At 41.0% G+C, this 21593-nt stretch overlaps 1 protein-coding gene and 1 non-coding gene across 7 annotated transcripts in view; both read right to left on the minus strand.

Moving 5' to 3' along the window:
• Positions 1–21593, minus strand: part of ECPAS (Ecm29 proteasome adaptor and scaffold) — a 99931-nt gene that overhangs the window by 27415 nt on the left and 50923 nt on the right. For all 6 annotated transcript variants that reach the window (XM_075560312.1, XM_075560308.1, XM_075560307.1 and 3 more), the window contains 13 exons: positions 19572–19695; positions 18632–18712; positions 15767–15992; positions 15328–15419; positions 11210–11344; positions 10211–10373; positions 9628–9800; positions 8074–8175; positions 6408–6531; positions 2622–2767; positions 2172–2226; positions 1270–1384; positions 668–736 (listed from right to left, as the gene is read on the minus strand). In XM_075560312.1, coding sequence (XP_075416427.1) covers positions 668–736; positions 1270–1384; positions 2172–2226; positions 2622–2767; positions 6408–6531; positions 8074–8175; positions 9628–9800; positions 10211–10373; positions 11210–11344; positions 15328–15419; positions 15767–15992; positions 18632–18712; positions 19572–19695 — 1605 coding nt within the window. The remainder of the gene's footprint in view (positions 1–667; positions 737–1269; positions 1385–2171; positions 2227–2621; positions 2768–6407; positions 6532–8073; positions 8176–9627; positions 9801–10210; positions 10374–11209; positions 11345–15327; positions 15420–15766; positions 15993–18631; positions 18713–19571; positions 19696–21593) is intronic.
• Positions 14912–15077, minus strand: LOC142460680 (U1 spliceosomal RNA). Its single transcript, XR_012786843.1, has one exon. It is a non-coding gene; the product is annotated as a U1 spliceosomal RNA (small nuclear RNA).

The raw sequence follows: 21593 nt of genomic DNA on the forward strand, positions 1-21593 counted from the left end.
AGACCAGCTCATTAACAGTTGCTTATCATTAAAAACCCAGTGCTGGAGAGTAAATGCCAACACATAGAAACTTTATAGGACAGGTGAACATTGCTTCTTCAAGTTTCTGAGACTATAACTCTTCGCTGGAGTGGGTTACCTCTTCTCCCTCCAGCAAAGCAGCTAGCTGGTGGCTTTGAACCCCTCGCCTTGTTATCAGCCGGTGTTCAATCCACTGCACACTGGAAAGTCTGCTGGCTAGTCAATGAGGGGGGACAACAGCCAGTGAGGGGACATGGAGATCTGGCCCCGTCCCTCCCCCGCGCCAGCCCCAGAGTGTCTTAAGGGGAGAGTGGGCATTAAATGTTGGCAGCCACACAACTAAGTTCCTTTCTTGGTCACTGACTCAGTCTTGCTTCCTTTGGGTACTGATCCTCAGGGCACCTCCCAATAAATTTCTAGGCTACAAATCTCCGTGCCAAAGACGGTCTCTCCCAACTGCTCACCCCCCACCCCCCAAAAAAGATACTCTTAGATAATAGGCTTTTCCCATCAAAGTTAAGCTCCACTAGCACACATCTTCTCCTGGAAGATGAAAATCAGCTTCAAGGGTACTTCACTTATCAAAGTCAAAGGAAAACATTTTAAGATGTCTACAGTAAATGACCGATGGATTTGGCATGCTTACCCATCTGGTGTTTTGCCAAGGGCTCCCCCTTGAAATACCACTGTCTCTCCAGAAACATCATGTTTAGTCCTAAACAAAAACAAGAAATTTCTATTAACCCCAACCTCTTCAGACTAATGTTCAATTAACCAATACAATTCACCTGCAACCTGACAAAATTAAAATGTCTATCAATGCCAACTGAGTGTAAAATAATAAAGTCAACTTAATGAGTCTAGAATAAACTAATAGATCAAAAAAGATATTCCCCCAAAATTAATCTGAATTAAATATTCACAAAACTATCCTTTTTGAAGAGAAGGCAACGGAAAGCAGCAACAGACTACAAGAATGATTACTCCTCACACGATCTTCACATTTTATTTTTTATTTAGCCAACAAATTACTCTATTTTTCTAATACAATGCTTTAACTACTGGTGTGTTTCTACAGCGAAGAGCATCCACTGCACAATTAATAGCTATCTACAGCCCTGACGTGCGCTTTAGAGATGCCGTCCAAGAACAGAAAGCTCAATCTTCCTTCTTTAGAATATTTTCTCAATATAGGCATGCGCATGGCCTCTGTGTTCAAATCAGACATGGGTAAGGTCACCGCCGTACCTTTTGCCAGTCATAAGTGTTTCTACAAGTGTAGAAACCAACTCCTGTTGATCTTGTTCACTGCCCAGTTCATAAACCAATCCAAGGCCTTTTGAGGCAACATCTTGGCTCAGTTCTACCAAAAAGTCAAAACACAAAAGATGTTAGTCCAAGCAACATTGTCTACTGGCCACTAAATCAAAGCTTTTAAAACATTAAAATATTTGTATATTTAATCAAGTAAAATGTTATCAAAGCCATAATATGAAACCATCATTCCACCTTTTGTTAAAAATGTTTTTAAAAAAATATTAAACCATCTCAGAGGACATGACACCAAAAGTCATTTTAAGTGAGAACTACATTCATAGAAGATCCAACAGACACCTGAAAACCATCCACCGGTAACCTACAGTGCACAGGGAAAATGCCGGAAGATTTTAAGTTGTACATATCAGAGCGATCCAACAGCCTCATTAGAATTCAACACACCATTATCAAACTGTCTAAATATTAAAGGAAAATAAACGACTATGTTTACAACAAAGCTACCATTTAAATGTCTAAAACGTACAGCATAGATTCGTTCTCTCCTGCCTTAAATCACAAATAAGAAAAGTAATCACAAGTAAAAGAAAGCGATTACTTAGTAGTTCTAATTCTAAAAAGGCCTTGGCTTCTTTTTTAACTAAAAACTCAAACACATGCCATGAAAAGACAGAGCATTAAAAGAATTACCCTAGTCTAATCAGATGCTTTGTTTAAAAACCACTAATGTGTTTCTATGATCCTTAAAACCAATATATTTTCTTTTAAACATACAACTCAAAACTAATTTTCTTTTATATTCAATAACCCAGAGGTTTTCAAAATTTAAAATACTAGTTTTAAATTTAGAAATCAAATATTTACCAGCCACCTACCATCATTTTCTGACAGAACTGAAACGAATGCACTCTGAATCTCTTTGAGATGAGACTGAAAAGAAGAGGGGGGAAAGAGCATGTTAACACTCAAACGCTAATTATCTGGAGGAACAGGAGTTTTGTTTGGGGAACACATGACCGATGAAGGTCACCATCCAAAGTGGTGACGAACCATGGTGCTCTCATAGGACGAGGCCTCCAAAAGGGGTCCTCATCAGGCAATCTGACCTTCCACTAAGTCTCTGACCCTTATTCCGCCTCCGACTTCATTCTTTCAATAGTATCACCCTCTTCCAGTCGATACATATCAATTTCTCTGTGCACAGCTTATTCTAAAATGTCCAGTGTTAGTTAATGGCCCGCAGGTCGGTGCTGGCCCGCACTGCCCATGCTTTCCTTCCTGCCTTTCAAACACAAGTGTTTCTTAGTGCAGTTACACACACATACCTTCACTTCTTTATGGGTACTCAGCTTTCTCACAAGAGAAAGTAGCCAGATGCAGGCTGCTTGCCTCACATGTGGGTTGGGGCTGATGATATGTTTATTTAAAATCATGTCCAACACCCATGGGACCACATCATTCACTTTGGCTCCTAGGGAGAAGAGGAGAAACAATTAAGATAATTCAAAGTAGTTTCCTGAAAAAATTACTTGTAAATCAGTATTTACTCTGCATCCTCTACCCTGGAGATTAAAACGACTACTTAAGAGAAGGTGCCATCTGAGATGCACACACTCACCGAGATCAGAGCTGACGAGAGAGCAGCAAATACACATCTGGAACACACTCACAAACAGGAGAGGCTCTGGTTTGGAGACATACCCATACCCAGGCCAAGGCCTCACACAGCGTGACACATACCACAGCACCACACACACACACACACACACACACACACACACACACACACACACACACACACACCAACATTTATATATTAAAACCTAAATAGGTCTGGAAATCTAAACTAAGCTTTTAAACAAGTTGCTGAATAAATCATTTCAGAGCCCTGCAAAAGTGAAATAACTTTATAGGTATTCAGGTAACTTTATTTCCACTGAAAAATTGTCCCCACTAGCTCCAGTCTTAACAAATTCTCTACTAGTTCTTTCTATCTCTTAGCCAAATCAAAACCAATAAACCTCTTCTGACTTCACTTTTTACCTCTAGCTACCATAAATCTCTCCTTTTTCTTCTTTTATTATCTCAGACTGCCTGACCCTCACCACTGTGCCTGACATTTTTGGGTAAAGGAGTGTTGGGGAGCTGTTCTCAGGACTGTAGGGTGGTGAGCAGTACTCCTCGCTCCCATGCAGAGACAGGACACCCCCAGAGCCAACTCCCTACAGTCCCATACTGTCCAGTGTCCCCAGAGGCACACTCTCCCCAGTTAAGAACCAGTTTTACATGAAAATTTTTAAAAGCCGCTGTCTATCTTTAGTCTACATTTTCTCTTATTTCTGTCCTGAGCCCACTTCAAACCTCTATATCACCACGGGAATCAGCCATAAAGTCACCAATTATGGTACGAAGTCTTATCTTAACTGATCAGTCAGCAGCTTTTGACACAGTTGGTCCCAACTCCCACCCCTTGCCCTTCATAAACTTTCTTCTCTCGAGGACATAACTCGGTGGGATGGCTGCCCCTCTCTAACTACTACCGTTGAGTGTCCTCTTTTGGTTTCGCCTTATCTTCAAAACCTCTCGACAATGGAGTCTCCAGGACTCAAGTGGTGGACCTCTCACTTCCTTGATGAACACATCTTAATTTCATGGCATTCGATACTATCTTTAACATGACATTCCCAAATATTTAGGCTTCACCCAAAATTCCTTGGAACTCCACCAGCATATATGCGACTCTTAACCATATAAATGAGGCGATCAGTCCCGGTCAGGGGAGTGGTGAGAGGTCTCAACACTGCTGTGCACGAGGAGGAAAACCACCCAGTGAAGGAGTTTTTACCTCGCACCCACCCTGCTCCTCCTTCACAAATCCACATCACCCGTAATCTGCCCCCACAGCTGAGTCAATGACCACTCCATTCTTCCAGCTGCTCCCAACAAAAGCTCTGAAGTCACACCTGACTCTGCTCACATCTCCTGTAGGCAATGCATACAAAACATTTTCACCAACCACGTCTCACCACCTCCCTGCTGTCCCTCACCACGGTTCAAGTCACCATCATGTCTCACCTGGGACAGCGCAGCAGCCTCCTAGCTCAGCACCTTGCCTCTGCCCTGGCTCCACACCTATTTATTTTCCAAACGGCACTAGAATGACCTTTCAACATGGAAGTCGGATTGTCTCTCTCTTCAACTTTGTAATTGCTTTTTATACAAAACCTCCACAAGGTATGATCTCATCTTCCCTCTCCCATACTCACTCACTCTGCTCCCGGCAAATTGCCCTCCAACAAACCCCCGTCTCAGGGCCTTTACACGTGGAGTGCTCGCCCCCAAGAATTCCAGCCAGCTCACTCCCTCCACACCCACAACAGGCCTTTCATTTAGCATCCTCTTGCCGAGCGGCTTCCCTCAGCACTATGAATCAAGACCATCCACATTCGGCCCACAGCATCCCCTGCTTTACTTGTCTTCATAGGACTTCTTATCTGTTAGCTGCTGCCTACTTCTTCCTGCTTCTTTTGTCCCTGGTCTGTAGCCTGTTAGAATGTGAGCTCCATGAAGGGTAGGGCTTTTTTTACTGTCTGGTCATTTCTCTATCAAGCACTAGCACTTAGAACCATTTCTGAGCCATAATAAGTACTTAATAAGTATATACTAAATTAATTTACAAATAAAATCAGTCATTTGTGACTATGAAAAAGTTTCACACGTAAATGATTACTTTGACCCCAAAGGAAATAAAATCAAGATGCCAAAGGGGTCTGAGGAAATCATTTTATTAGAGAATGCAAAATTCAAGATTTATCACTATCTGAAATAGAAAAGATGTGAGAAAACATATTTCAATCATTTTTAAAGGGAAATGAGAACCACCACTCCCTTGACTGCCTGCCACTCATTCTTCCTGATTAAGTGAATGGTTAATGCCAAAACCCAAGCCCTTCCACAAGCGCTTCTTAAACGTCTTTCTTGTGCGCACTCTTTTCAGTTTTCATGAACTACAAAGGGAGCCCTGGTGACACTGCAGAGTAAGTGTTGGACTGCTAACCGGACGGTCAGTGGTTCAATGCCCACCTGCTGCTCTAAGGTCCGAAAGGCAAAACCATCTGCTCCAATCCAAAGCAAACTCGTTGCCATCAAGTCGAGGCAGTTCTGACTCACAGCAACTGTATTGGGCAGAGTAGAACTGAACCTATGAGTGTCCACGAGTGTAACTCTTGACAGGAATACAGAGCCCCATCTTTCTTGCTTGGAGCAGCTGCCCTTAGCGACCCAACACGTAAGCACTAGGCCATCAGGGTTTCTTCTCCCTGCTCCAGTAAATGTGTAGTGCCCTGGAGACCCTGCAGGGTCATCGTGAGCCAGAACGGTTCAACGGCAGTGGAGGACTATCATTATCTTCCCAGGCTCAACCTGGAGCTTTTTCTCTTCTCTCTGTGCATTAGGCATGGATAACTGAGTAGAAAGGATATATATCATCATTAACCAAGATAGGGAAAATGGAGGGGCATAAAGAAGACAAACGCTTTATAGAGGGTGAAGGATTTCAGAGTTAGACAACCAGAAATATTGTTAACTGCGAGACTTTGGTGTGAAAATGTCTAGTAAGTGGTTTGAAAAATAGCCCACAGTTTAACACTGGTTTTGTGGGAGAGACAGAAATCTGAAGGTCATCAACACGTTGACGGAAGGTAAAGATAGCCCAACACTGATGAAGAGCATGGAGACCTAGGAGGCAGTGAAAAAAACTGAGGAAGAATCTTGAAAAGAAAAGGGGGAACAGTTCTGAAACCCGGTTGGGCTACTTGGAAGAGCATGTAAACAAGTGCACCAATCCCCAGCTAAAGAGCACAAATTTGAAGAATAATCTGTAACTTACTCCCCTGTCCACTTGCCAGAGAATTTTAAAAAGCTCTTGATAATTTCATGATTCCTTCTCCTTTATTCAACGATTTTTCTAAACTGAATCAAATTGCTAAGGCAGACATAAATCTTTGAAGAACAGTATGTGTGTGCATTGTGTATGTGCTTCCGATGTGACCAAGCAAACAGACAAGGGTTACTTTTGATGATTATAAATTGATAAGCTAAGTATTCGGTACCAGTGGGAGGAGTGTATTCTTCTTCAGTCACTAGCCAGGCGTCTCGAGCAGCCACAGAACTAGTTCCTATCGCCGCACTGGTGATGGCTTCACCTATCGTGAACTGAAGTTCTATCTGCTTGGCCTGCAACAAGGGAAAGCAACAGCCAGGAATGAGAAAACACACATCCACAAAACATTCATTTCTACACACAGGCAGCAGCTTACTGTCTAATTTATCAGAATACTTTCTTTTTGGTTTCTGGCTTGCATTCAGCTAACTCGCTGGCCCTCAAGAGCAGGGTAGAGTTCCGCAAAGGGAACGTAATAATAGCTTGAATATGTTTTCCGAGCCCATGCCGGACTCCTCATCCTCAGAAAAGAAACACTAAGCAAAAATAAGAAATGACACAGGGGCGCATTCTATTATGACTCACTGGATTTTTCAGTATGTCTGACACTTTCCAGATGAAAAACGTTCACAGAAACGACAACAAAACACTTTAAAACTTGGTCTTTGTTGATTAAGATATTTTGTTTTTCTGAATCATGCTATTTATTTTCTTTTTCATTTTTAAACTTTAATTGTTCCATCTTATTTTCCAGTTTCTAGCTGTTCATGTATTTGATCTTTCTAAACTCTAAAGATAATTATTTCAATTACAAGTTAAGAATCCAGACAAGTGTTTGTTCACTTAAACAAAATTAGACGGAAACTCTCAGGGATCTTTATGAGACCTCAAAGTGGACTTCATAAGCTTTTCCTGAAACGATAAAGACGTCGTGATATCAAGTGGTGGCCTGGTGGAGTTAAGTCAACTTCAAAAAATTTCATTGTAAAACTAATTGAATTAAGAACTTAGGACCAAAATGCTGGCAGCACAGATCCACCCCTCAGCCCTCTGCCTCCCCTCTCGCCCACTGTTCAAAACCCAACAAAAGTGTCTCCAAAGAACCTGCCCCGAATCTCTGAGGCAACACCCACCGCCCTTTCCTTTGTGGTCCTCCTGCCTCCTGTGCATGTGAATACTGATGAAGTCTGACCTTTACCAAGCATGCTTGTTGAACACCTGTAACATAGACTCTGCCATGGGTCGAGTGGGCATGGGAAACGGTGATAATGATGTGCAGAGAAAGCACAGGGGTCAGGGGCACACAAGCCAAGACTCCAGCCTAGTCTGCAGATGAGGGAAAGGCTTGCAAGCAGCCCAGCAGCAACCGGAGGAAAAGAAGCAGGGGCTTTAAAAATCTCAGGTCGAAGAGGCTGGTGCATAAAAACGTGAGTGACAAGAATCAAAGCTACAGCAGGCAGGGGCCAGACCAGGCTGCGTTAAGACGGTTCTCGACTTGTGTAGGTCTTCCCTACCACATTGGGCATCGAGGACAAAAGTCACCTGTCATCAAACAGGAGAGCCACTGGAGCCCAGCTCCCAGCCACTCCCTACATCGAGCTGACAGAATCGGCTTCCCCTTCTACCCCCCACCACATGTGAAACACAATGTTTATAGGGACTTGCCCACCTAGATAATGTAGCCCATAATATGACTAGAACAGTGATCAGGCCAGGGTTGACACTTCAATAAGTACTTATGCATAAATGAATACAAAGTTTGAAATATAAAAAAAATACTTCAACATAAATGCCCCTTGTTTTAAGGACTAGCAATCAGATAGCAATATAAATACCTCCACAGAATCCATCAGCCCTTGCAAGAGGAGTTTCTGATGAGGAAACTCTCCATCCCCAACTGGAAAATATCCCAGAGTTTGGATTGCTCGTTCCTTCATCTGAAAGAATAAAGCAAAGGTTTTTCTGTCAAACATAATATACTGTACAAATATGCTTGCTACAATTGGTGTATGGATTGTTATAAGACCTGTAAGAGCCCCCAATAAAATGATCTTCTTAAAATATACATATATATATGTTTTACCCCAAAATAGTTTTCCCAAAAATAAAGTGATAGGAAGAGGTAGCCTTTTCTAACTAATGTACCTATTGCTAACTTTCTGTGAAAGTATCCGATATTATAGAATCTCTTAAACTCTTTGAGGCACTAGAGGCAGAAAGGCATAAAACTGATAAAGGATGCCAAAGAAAGAGAGAAAGAGAGAGAGAGAGAGAGAGAGAGAAAACAAGCTTACAACTAAGCTTTTTATCCTTCAAACTTCAACAGGGAGGTCAGTTCTAGACTCAGGGCCTACAATTAAGTCACTGCTCCACCATTTAATTACCCTTTAAGGTGTGTGACCTTAGGCAAATTATTTCACCTCTCCATGACTCTTTCCTATACTGAAAAACAAAGGTAACGACTACTTCGCTAGACGTGTGGAAGAAGCAGTTCACGTAGGGCATGTATGTAAAGCACTTACACTGCTGCTTGGCACATTCCAAGTGCTCAAATACGGCTAGAGATGATTAATTAGTAATAGCTAAGAAAAACTACAGTTTAAATCAATAGCTGAACTAAGAATAAGATTATTGTGTATTAAACATCTAATAAATTCTTTTTCTGCAAAATTATGTTACAATTCATTGTGGTAAGAGTTGTATGAGCCCCCAATAAAATGACTAAAAAAATTAAATGTTACATTTCAAAGCTAAGGTTCTTCATTTCAAAGAATGTTACTCCATGAAAGTATTAATTTAAACCTAGAAAGCTCAAAAGGTGCTTTCCCTCACTAACTGCTCACACTGCTTACTAATAACTCAGCTTTCTTAGTATCAATCTAGATGTAAGAGGTAAGATTTGAGTGAGTCGGCAGCTTCAGGCTCAGAAGCAATTCCACCTCCAATTTCAGAAAGTGCCTACCAACCCATAACGTATCCTTTCTAGCAAGCTCTGGCTGAGCAGGAGAGATACAAAGCCATTCTGCTCAAGAGCCATCAGTACCTTTTCTTTAGGCCTCACATTTCACCCAAGTAAATGTGTGTCTACTCCGTACTAGGAGGTGACTTAGATTTGGTTTGAAAAAAGGCTACTCGATATTTTATTATCTACTTAATATGGTGTGTGACCACAAAAAAACCCTGATACTTTTAATAGCATATCCTACTCTTAAGAAAATACTAGAGAGCCCAAATTGGAATTGCTTGCCAAACAGTGGACTTACTAAGATATGTACAACTCACCGCTTTCCCAAAACTATGCAATCCATCTAGCCCCATTGTGATTTGACTTTGCTCCTTTAGATATCTATGAATAGAATTCCAGAGGGAAGAAAAAAAGAAAGACTTGCCTTGTTTGTTTCTTTGCTGGACGGTATTCTATTTAGTAAGCTTTCAACAAGATGCAATTTGGTAAAGCCAGTTCCCTCACTGGGGATTGGGAGCGGACCATTTCTGCCAATTTCACCCAGTGCAGTGCAGGCAGCAATTGCCAGGATGGGTGATGTACTGTCTAAGAACGAGCCTGTGAACACATTCAGACAGAATGGAGAATCGCATACCCTCAAGATTCAATGTACCAAGGATGTATTCCAGATTTTCTTTAAAGACAAAAAATAAAACTCAAGTCGAAGACATCTTCTAGAGGATGATTTGTCAACATTTATTCAGCAATGAAACATCTGGGCTACAGGGCATAGAGTAGTTTCCCTTTTGCTATTTAGTTTTTGTCCCTAACAGAATCTCTATTAACTAGAAACACATCTGGGGGAAAGTATAGGAAAAAAGTAGGTTGGTCTTATTGTTATTAAAAATGTGGAATTTACATAGCATTAAGTAAATTTTTGAGGCAACTCTCATGCCTTTAAATATGCTACATTAAATTTCAACATAGCCGAAACACTGAGATCTAAGGCCGCACAAATCACGAGTTACCTATTGTTTCTGTGGCACTCCGAATGAGCTCCTCTTGTTCCGGCAGACAGCCAGCACTGGCCCCCAGGTCCGCTTGCTCAGCCATTCTCAGCTTCTTTTTAGCCAAGTATCTTCCCACTGTGAACCCCAGGGCAAGCAAGGATCCATGCTGTATCTCTGGGCTCTGGGTTGAACAACATAACAGCATGTCTTGTCTCTTTCTCATGCCGAGAATTCAACTAAAACATGTTTATTCCAGACATCTCCTGAGGGATCACAAGGCTAAAGAACAAAATGACCACTGGGTACTAACGAATCAGGCTTGCAGACCATGGAAACCCTGAGTTCCTGAGACAGAGGATTCTACAGGTAAAGCTGATTTTTGATTCACCTAAAGATTTAGATCTCTTAACCCACACCCATGTGTAATCTGATTGAAGTGTCTCTCATATATCTCCTCTGTCCCTACACAATCCATGTTTTCTTCTAGCTTTACACATTTCCTAACTTTTTATATTACTTTTTCAAATTTCCAATATCATTTCTCCTTAACGCCAACAACTACAATAGGCTGTCTCTATTACTAGTTGCTAATTCCTTCAAACACAATGCAAGCGATACAACACATGGTTCCACAATGGCAGGCCGTGGTGCTTGTGGAAATTAAGCAGCACTAACATATCGGAGCACCAAATAGTGCACGAGAGATTCTTGGTACTCACCACTGGATATGTGGCACTACATAGCAGTACCTACAGACAAGGCACTGGAATTTGGTGAATGGAGTGACTGAGTCAATATAGGATCTCATTGAACCTGGACAACGTCATCAGAGAGTGTGTGGAACACAGAAGGAAAGGATCATGACATTTCTGCACAAACTTTTTGAATTCCCCTCATATAAAATCAAGGGGTCTGTAAGCACACTACAAATGCAACCACAAAAGCAAAAAAAGTTAGGTGCTTTTATAAATCCTTATTCTCCCATAAGAGGACAGGAGGAAACAACTGGTAACATACGTGATTATCTTTTGTAGTCTTTATAAGCTGTTCTAACATTGACTTTAACTCCTTCCCAGACACAGTCGATGCCACCACTGAGTAAAACAGGGCTGCCAGCTCACGCATCTCTTCTTTACTGCTGCTCATCAGACTCTGCGAAGTGCACACAGAGGATTACATACACGCTACAGAACACTGGGCAGGCTGCATGATGCTATCCCTCCTGACGACATCGAACACTTAAAATCACACGAAGACGGGAAGTGCCATGTGATAGTGCTCACTCTGCTGAAAACCATGGGGAAAGACCACAATGAACTATTCGTTCAAAACAAAACATTCATTTACACACCAAAATCTTCTGTCTTTACACCACAGGCACAAACAAGTGGAATTAATACGTGGGTGATCGCGAACCTGTATGAGCTCTGTAGCAACTGTTGGGCTGTCCCATGGTGAGGTCTGGGAGGTAAAAGCCAACCACACGCAGCATGTGCACGGCTGAATGTGGCTCTGGGCCATGAGCACGTCACACATGGGCACCATCATTTTGACATGACATAAGAAGGCTTATTACTTTTTTCCCAATCATTTAAAATTTTTCAATCTACCTTTGGCTCAAAGACTAACTCTGTGTTTCCCAAAGTAGGGGATACTGCCTCCTGGGAGTTGCTGAACAATCCCAAAGGATCAGGCAGGCTACAAAAACAGACATCTACATTTTATCCCAGATCATGCACTATTGTACAGAAATTTTAAGCACTCGCCAGGAGGGTGCTGAGTAATTTTTTTCTGAAGAGGGAATAGTGGATCAAATAAAGGTGGGAATCTATGTCTAAAAAAAGTGAAAAGCTCAAAAAAAATCAGGTCATTTTTAAATCAGCAAAGATTCCGAGATTTTTCAACTAGAAACAATTTCATAAACCCAACGTTCACAAAGAAGCACAAAACATCCCATGAAAAATAACCCTCATGTTTTCATATTTAAACAAGAAAATCTACACACTTTTATCAAAACTCAAGTTACATTTTAAAAAAACCTACATTATATGGCACAAGAGGCATACAAAACTTTATAGGTCTACTCAGTACTCACCCTCATGGAGAGACCACTGAAAAGATGGGTACGGAAGAGAGCAAAATGTGGTGAAAAAAAATTCTACGGTGCCATGCTATTAGACAGAATAGCACCTGGGGGTCTTAAAAGCTTGTCTCAAAACAAGCAGCTATACAAGGGTGGTATCAACTATGTCCACACTGAAGAAGCACACCAGCCTGTGTGATCCAAGGACTGTAAATAATAAAATCCAAATGTGGGCGAGGGAATGGTATCAGAGCTTAATCCTAAACACCCAGCTTGCAGGTAATAAATGACAGTACGGAGTCCTGGTGGTGTAGTGGTTATGCATGGGTTATGCATCTAAAGCACCAGACGGTCTATGGGAGACAAGAGGGGGCTTTCTATTCCCGTACAGTCTGAAACTGAGAGGGGCAATTCTACCCTGTTCTAAAGGGTCACTACGAGTGGCATCAACTCAAAGGAAGTGAGGTTGGGTTTGCTTTAAGGATCAGAGTGGATGCCCAAAATCCATTTGTTGTTTCCCGTTAGCCTCTGACTGTAGTCCAGCGGTGTGAATAGATTCGCTGTCAAACAGAGAGCACTGTCGAGTCTATTATGGCAGAGGCGGTTAGACTGAAATGTGACCCCTTATCATTCGATCTTCCTTTCAAACCACTTAAAATTTGTTCTGGTTTTCACTATTGTTTTGGTTGCGTTTTTTTAATTGAGGTTTTTCTCTGTTTTAGTTCGCCATTGTTACTCAGTTTCTTGGTTGTTTGTTTCTGGGTTTCGCATGTTTTTTTCTGTGTACAAAACCCAGGAAAGGCAAATCAGTTAGTGGGTTAATAATTACCTAGGGATGGCAGGGGAGGTAAGGGGCGCTTGTGGGGGTGCATCTAACAACAATTAACAAGAAAATATTATTAAATTGATTGTAGGGATGATTGTAAAACTCTTCTTAATATGACTGAACTACTGAACTGTATGATACATGAATTATATGGCAATAAAAATTTTTAAACATTTCATGGGCATTATTTGTACTAAAAGTTATTCTTATTTAAGATTCAAATTCACCTGAGCATCTGATATAGTTAACTTGCTAAATCAATCAACCCCACTGGCGTGACCAGAGGATAAGACCATATGACCGGCAAGCATAAAACCTGACACAGCCCATCAAAGGATATAATACTATCACAATGACAAAAGCAGGTGCCCTCTGACACAGCAATTCCTCTTCTAAGGAATCCATGTAAAACTTGTCCTTTTGATATGTAAAATAATGGACTATTCATCATAGCAGATTACAAGTAAGCTAAATGATCAGCAATACGGACCTAGAACCTATGAGGCAAATCCATATGACAGGAAAATGATGATGCTGTTCCAATAATCAGGATAACTGTCATTGAGAACCAAAAACTAAACTCACTGCCATCCAGTCAATTCTGACTCCTAGCAACCCGACTGGACAGGGTCTGTGACGACTGCCCCTGTGAGCTTCCTACACTGTCAATTCTATGAGGAGTGGAAAGCCTCATCTTCCTCCTGCAGAGTGGCTGGTGGTTTCGAATTGCTGACCTTGAGGTTAACAGCCCAAGTTAAAATTAACTCCACCACTCGGATTCTTCTACTGTCTCTGCAATCATGCACAAAAAGCTACCAGCCCCATGGTCAAGTGAACGAAGTAAGGTAACAAAACAATACGGGTAATGTGTTGACATTTTGTATCACAGAAGGGAGAAAAGTACAAATGTGTATTTTTTATTTGTGTGTACAGTGATACCTTGGTTGTCAAACTCAATTCGTTCCAAAGATGTGTTCAAACACCAAATAGTTCAAGAACTATTTTTTTCTTATTTTTCCAATAAGAGAAAACCAAATAATTGATTCTGAGCCCCCAAAATTATGCTTATAAATTCATTTTTCCAAGACTTTAACAAAGTTAACAGCTCTACATTATAGAAATACCACCTAAAACATCAAAACATGATAATTACAGAACATTAAATATCAAAACAATATGGTAAATAAAAGCACACTATTTTACACAAATAAAGCACGCAGGAAAGCACACTAATGAATGTTGTAACACACGAACACAAGCACTCGTGACTCGTGTGTTGTCTGCATGAGAGCAGCATTTAGACTGCAGCGCCACCTCCTTGTGCCCATGGGGAGATGTGACACACGACTCTCCTAGGCCCGTACAGGTTTTCGCAAGTTGGATTTTTGGTTTGACAATCAAGCAAAGTGCTGAACACTGAGATTTCTTCAAAGTTTGCTGTTCAGTAGTGGCAAGCTCAAGCTTCGAGTCATTGACCACAAGGATATCACTGCATTAACAAACTCTAGACGGTACACCCGCAGGTCTAGAGGCAGACTAGATTACAAAGAGACTCAGTGGCAGCGAAGTGTTTTGGTTTGGCTTTCTGTTTTTATATACTTTAGCAGGTGTGCTCTATATAATTAAGTGATGGCCTATGTCTTACTGGTAGGTAGAAATAAAGAGGGCAGCACGGGGGTGGGTGGGAGACAGTTATGGAAGGGGGCCATTTTACATATTTTAATTACACAAATCTATTGCTTCTTTCTTTCCTTCCTTCCTTCCTTCCTTCCTTCCTTCCTTCCTTCCTTCCTTCCTTCTTTCTTTCTTTTAGGGGAGAGCGCAAACACAATCCCCCCACTACCACAAATTATGTAGTCAAGTTACCCACATTTGGGGAAATCGCAGGGGTCAGCACACCCCGCAGTGCAATGAATGAGCCTTGCCCTGGGAAAACCACCTTCCAGATCATGGTATCTCCCCTGCCAGGTCAGTATTTGCTTGTTTCTTTAATGTTTTATTAATTTTCTAAAAAAAGTTGAAAGGTGAAAAATGTTATTTTTTTTACTCATATTCATTTCCCATTCTACCCAGCGGGGCCAATAGAATTTATTTTCCCAGAAAGTGCCATAGGATGAGGGTCTTACTATAGGCAGAAAAGGCCACTGGGAAACTGGTAGGAAGAAGAAACGATGAGATGTGTTTCAAGTACACATAACCAAAGAGAGCCAAACGAGCAGGATGTACCTTGATCCATTCTGTCTTGTCTACAAATTTGGTCGCCAGCTTTTCTGGGTTCACTGAGACAGCTTCCAATAGACAGTACATGACAGGCAAACCTAAGTAAAAATTAAGAACCCTGTCAAATTTTAAGCAACAAATATAAAAATATTAATAAATTACTTTAAAGTATAGCGCTAATGCTTTAATAGGTCCTCCCACAGTTCCATGAAACAAATTACAAAACTCATATGCAGTTTGTGATTCAATGTCAGAAATTTAGAGGACTTATCTATAAAAAAGAGATGTCATAGTGTCCACACCAATATCCTGGTTAAAACTGTATCGGATGAATTGGGTAACGGTGACAGAAACCATGGCAAATGTTCCGTTTCAGCAGTGAAGTGACAGAATAACGTTGCTAGAAATTCACAGACTACCTTTCCTTGCCCTCAAGACGTCCTACCTCCAACACCGGCTAACAGCTGCTGAAGCAGGCCTATGTAGATCTGGACAGGGTTGGTCTCCCCACTCTTGGAGGACGACGACGAGGATGTTGCCTGGCTCCCCGACATTAGAGTTCGTATATAGCGCCCAATGGCTGGGGCGTGATCCTGCATATCAGCCAAACTTTGAGAGGTAGGCACCACTCCCGCACTGTGAGCCAGGCACATGCGCAGGTACAGCACTATCTAAAAGCAGAAGGGAATGGAAATCAGTTAAGCTGTCCAAGAGGCAACGTGAGAGGATATCCAAGCTGATGACTTCTAGTTCTGATCCTCCAGCCCCTGCTTCACAAACCTAGGCAACCATGGTCAAGGAATCTAGAAAACATAACTCAAGGACATTACCAAATGGAAGGGCAATTTATATAACATTTTTTGTGTGCAGAAAACAAAGGTTTATTCTTGACTCTTTCTGTGCTCAGTGCTAAGAAATCCATGAATATAAAAAAGAACAAACAGATCTTGGGGGTCAACTTGCAGACTCAGCCACAAAGGGAATAGAAACCATGCGAGGCCTTTTGCTCTCATCTCAAGCTCTGCGTGGAAGTCTGCATTTAGCTCGCTCTAAGATGAATGTGTGAGACAAAGACTTGCCGTAAATTACGGATCCGAAAATGACCAAGTCTGTGGGCAACAATGCTCTTTCTGGATAGTGCATCTTCTGATTTCTTAGCATCCTTTGCCACGTTTATTTATGGGTATCACCTACTGCTCCTTTTAACTTACAGCTTTAGAAGGGAGCTCTGAAAGGAAATGAGTTTTCCTGCCTCAATGCACTCAAAGGCAAAAGCTCTTGCAGTGGTTGAGAGAAGTGCTTCCCAAAATTATTGGTGAAGAACCAGGGTTTGTTGCTTGGGTTTTTTTTAAATCATATTATTGGGGGCTTTTACAACTCTTATCACAATTCATACATGCATCCATTGTGTCAAGCACATTTGTTGCCATCATCATTTAAAAAACATTTTATTTCTACTTGAGCCCTTAGTATCAGCTCATATTTTTGCCTCCCTTCGTCAACCTCCCTCCCTCATGAACCCTTGATAGTTTATAGGTTATTGTTATTTTTTCACATCCTACACTGACTGCTGTCTCCCTTCACCCATTTTTCTGTTGCCCGTCCCCCTGCGAGGGGGTTATATGTACATCATTATAATCGGTTCCCCCTTTCTCGCCCCACCTTCCCTTTACCCTCCTGGTATCACAACTCTCATTACTGGTCCTGAGGGGTTTCTCTCTCCTGAATTCCCTGTGTTTCCAGCTCTTATCTGTACCAGTGTACATGCTCTGGTCTAGCTGGATTTGTAAGGTAGAATTGGGGTCATGATAGTGAGGGGGGGAAGCATTAAAGAGCTAGAGGAAAGTTGTGTTTCATCAGATAACATACTTTTATAAACATCAAATATTTGTTAATAGAGGTAAAATGTAAACTCAAGTTCTAATGCCTTAAAATTACAATAAAAATGTGATTAATTTTTAAAAGCTACATATAGAAAAGTGCCTGAAGAGAAATCTCAGACAAACTACCTAGTCTGGGAGAAGAAAGTTCTACCTTTTTTTAAATCTCCACTGATACAATACATTGAGAAAGTGGGTTCAAATCATCTACAGAAGAGTTAACTACAGTACCGTGAAAATTGTTGAGATAAATTAGCTAGTAAAGAGCCCTCTGGGAGCTATTTCTTTGAGACCTGATCTACGACAGGCTGCATTTCCTTGTATTTATACTCACTCCGAATAAGATTGCCTCCTGCAATGTAACAAGTATAGTCCATAAGAAATCTAGAACCTTTAAAATTCAGTTCTTCTTGTTGCTACCAAATGTCAAATAGATTCCAACTCTTAATCCGAGGTGTGGAGACTAGAATGGCACTCCGGTTTTGAAAAGCTGATCCCCAGCCTTGCTTTTCAGTTGCCTTTGGGTGGGTTTGAACTGCCAGGCTTTAAGTTATTAGTATGCACTTAGCCATTTATACCATCTAAGAGCTTCAAACCTAGAGAAGCCAAACACTTCCAAAATATGTTGACTTTAATAAGTCAACTAAAATGTGCTACAAAGTCCCCAAAAAGTAATCAATGTAAAATATCTATTTATATATGTGTGTGTGTTTCCAATAGAATCTTAGTCTGATTGAGATAAATTCATAGTTATACATAAAATTATTTCCATTTGGTAATAATTAAGTAAATGTCATTTACTAGAAACAGCCCTCTCTATCCTCAGGCTCCACTTCTGTAGTTTCAATCAACTCTAGATTCAGGGTTCAGGAGCAATTCAGCGGTCAAAGCAAAGAGGACGTGTACAGTGCTGTTCACACGGTACTGGCATTTGTAGTCGATAGTATAAGTCACTTAGTACAGAGATAAATTACTGAACATGAAACAGATGATCTACTCGATAAAATTCACTCAATTCACAATAAGAAGTCAAGTAGATGTTTTAGAAACGAAACATCTGGGAAAGTGTGCATAAGTTCTATACATAAACAATGCCATTTCATATCATGCGCTTGAGCATCTGTGGAGTTTGGTACCCAACAGTCCTGGAACCAGGTCCCCACTAAAAGCAAGCGAGGATTATACAAGGGAGCTTGAGAAAAATTCACAGAATAAAAAAGTTTCATTGTCTCTTAACTCCACTTTTCCATGAACTTTTTGAAGCTCCCTCGTACTGTTTTGTTTGTTTTCCACACATGGCCTGGGGGAGAACAATGACATTTCACTGTGAGTTTAGCTAGGTCACAAAACATTCACAGGATCTCTTTGCATGCAGCTTTACTGTTCTAAAGCTTTAGGGAAAGCCACAAAGAATCACAAGAACATCTTACCTCTCCAAAGGCTGCTGGGTTAAATGGAAGGACAGTGGTCCCAGTCATGTACTTGGCTGGAGTTTTCATTCGATGAGAAGCCTAACAAAAATAAGTCCAAAAGGAGTAAAATTACTCAAAAATGGGGCTTTTCAGCTCAAACATATCTAACTAGATGCATTCCTTCCCAAAGGTAACTCCTGTTTTTCGATTCAAAACATTTCCCCACTATTCTTGTCAAATTTATCTGTCCCTCATAATAAACTCACTGTAGGCATCTCTGACGCATGCACTCGGGCCATTGCATGGTACTAATTATCAGTAATCAAGGGGCAGGAGGAAAATGTCCTCTTCTGATTCCAAACTGCTCGTGCTATGGACAAGAGCTACTACTTGCTGGCCTCCAGCTCCCGTAAGGTTTCTACCTAGCCAAGGCTGGGTCCCCACGTAGAAGCATAAGGCCGGAAGGCATCCTCGGACACACTCCATGATGTAAACAGAGGTACAGTGTCAGGATTGGGGGTCATCACTGCTAATATTGTGATGGCTCAGCAGACACACCCACCCAGGGCACAATTCTCTGTTCCTCCCAATGGAAGAACTGAACACTGGTCCTGAGATATCTTTAAAGTTAAGCTACCCTAAATAGAGACCTTAACATTAAAAGGAGATGTAGATTTAAGCATAGCATACCAAGAGAAAGAATTTTAAACATAGGCAGAATACTGAAGAGCGTGAAAGGAATTCTAAGTGACCGAGTGAGATTCAGGCCAACAGATTAATTACAATTGAGAATTATATTTCTCTCATTTTTTACCTCCCTGTTATTGTAACTATTAACATTGTTAAAACACTACTACTAGTCACTTAATGATTAGGTTTTAATATAAGTTACTTAGAACATTTGTTTGCATCGTCCATTGTATAAATCAGAAGTAACTCTCGGAAGTGAAATGCCAACCTTTTCTTGGATATAATTCACCATTTCTGGGAAAGAAGGCATCTGCTTAGAAGCACTTTCGTTTTTGTTTCTACCAGGAAGGCACCTTAATACTCGTTGTGCTTCTCCATGAACTTCTTCACGCCTTTCAGAAACACAAATGACAATGAAAGTCAGTTTCACCAATTAAAGAATGAGCATTTGTAATTCTTAGGAAAATGTCTTTAAATATATTGTTGGCTATTTATGCAAAGAGTTAATAAAAGACACTTATCGGTATTCCCTAACAAACAACACATTCACATGATGCCAAGCTGCACTTACAACCATCCGGTGTTTGTTTTATGGAGGGGATGTATTTTATCAGCAATGGTATGTATGACATACAGAGTTGTGGTACCTGACTTGTTGAGGGTTGAGGGTAGCATTCTCAGATGTTCGCGCACAGATGCTCAATTTTATGATTAATTGTTCAGAACATTTTCATATGGAAAACTCTGGCATGTCTACAATGAAGTAGGTGTTGAAAATTGCAATGGACAGAAAGGACAATCTGGGGTCTTAAAGGCTTGAAGATAGACAAGCGGCCATCTAGCTCAGAAGCAACAAAGCCCACATGAAAGAAGCACACCAGTCTGTGTGACCATGAGGTGTCGATGGGACCAGGTATCAGGCACATTAAAGACCCAAAACAAAATATATCAATGTGAATAGGGGGGAGGGCAGAGTGGCGACCCAAAGCCCATCTGTAGTCAACTGGACATCCCGTCAGAGGGTCACAAGGAAGAGACAAGTCGGTCAGGGTGCAGTATAGCACCAATGAAACACATAACTTTCCTCTAGTGTTTTAATGCTCCCCCCCTTCCCCACCGCCCCACTATCATGATCCTAAGACAACCTTCCAGATAGACCAGAGCATGTACAATGGTACAAATAAGACAGGATATACAGGGCAGATAAACCCCTCAGGACCAATAATGAAAGTATCGATACCAGGAGGGGAAGGGGAAGGTGAGGGGAGTAAGGGGCAACTAATCACAATGATTGACATATAAATGCCTCCCAGAAGGACGGACAACAGAAAAGTGGGTAAAGGGAGACATCTGTCAGTGTAAGACATGAAATAATAATTTATAAATTATCAAGGATTCGTGAGGGAGGTGGGAGGGGAATGAGGAGCTGATACCAAGGGCTCAAGTAGAAAGAGAATGTTTTGTAAGTGATGATGGCAACATATGTACAACTGTCCTAAACACAATGGATGGATGTATGGATTGTGATAAAAGTTGTACGAGTCCCCAACAAAATGATTCAAAAATAAAAAAGGACAATGTTCAACTTTTAACAACATGCACCTGAAGTTCGAACTCTGATTTTATTGTTATGGCATTGATACTGAACATATTGTACACCAGGACCATATTGTGATCTGATTCAGCATTTTATATGGTTATAAAATGATATTGGCTGCTCATCTGAAACTAGGTATTTGGCTTCAATCAGAACCAATTTATGACATGTGTAGGAGCAAAACCCAATATAAGCAGGAAACTACCTGTGTAAGAAATTATGATTTTATTTATTTCACTCACAGAAAAAAAAAGACAAGATGTGCTCCATAAATTCGTTCCATAATCAGCAGTGTTTTATCCTTATTAGAAGCAAGTCATAAGGAAGGGCAGTGAAACCTGGTAGAACTGGAACTTGATGGGATAGCTTAGTTTTCCTAAGTCGTACAAATTTTCTGCCTTTGACAAGGTACAGTCTTATTACTTTCTATCATTTCTTTTAGTGGGGAATATTAGAAATTTTCTTCTCTAATTTCTACCTTATACAGGTCCTGGCTTTTGCAAGTTTGACTATATTATACCTAATTTCAAAAATTTACCAGCTCTCAGTGATCTGAACACTCCACTCAACTTCCCACGCCTCTACGTATTCCTCTATAATTCTGTACAGTAATAGCTGAGAGTGTAGCACCCCGGCACAGAACTATTAAACCCAAACACCGCCAGACAACCTAGAGACTGACATGAACAAGTT

Source organism: Tenrec ecaudatus, chromosome 10 (assembly GCF_050624435.1).
Source record: "Tenrec ecaudatus isolate mTenEca1 chromosome 10, mTenEca1.hap1, whole genome shotgun sequence".
Lineage (NCBI taxonomy): Eukaryota > Metazoa > Chordata > Mammalia > Afrosoricida > Tenrecidae > Tenrec > Tenrec ecaudatus.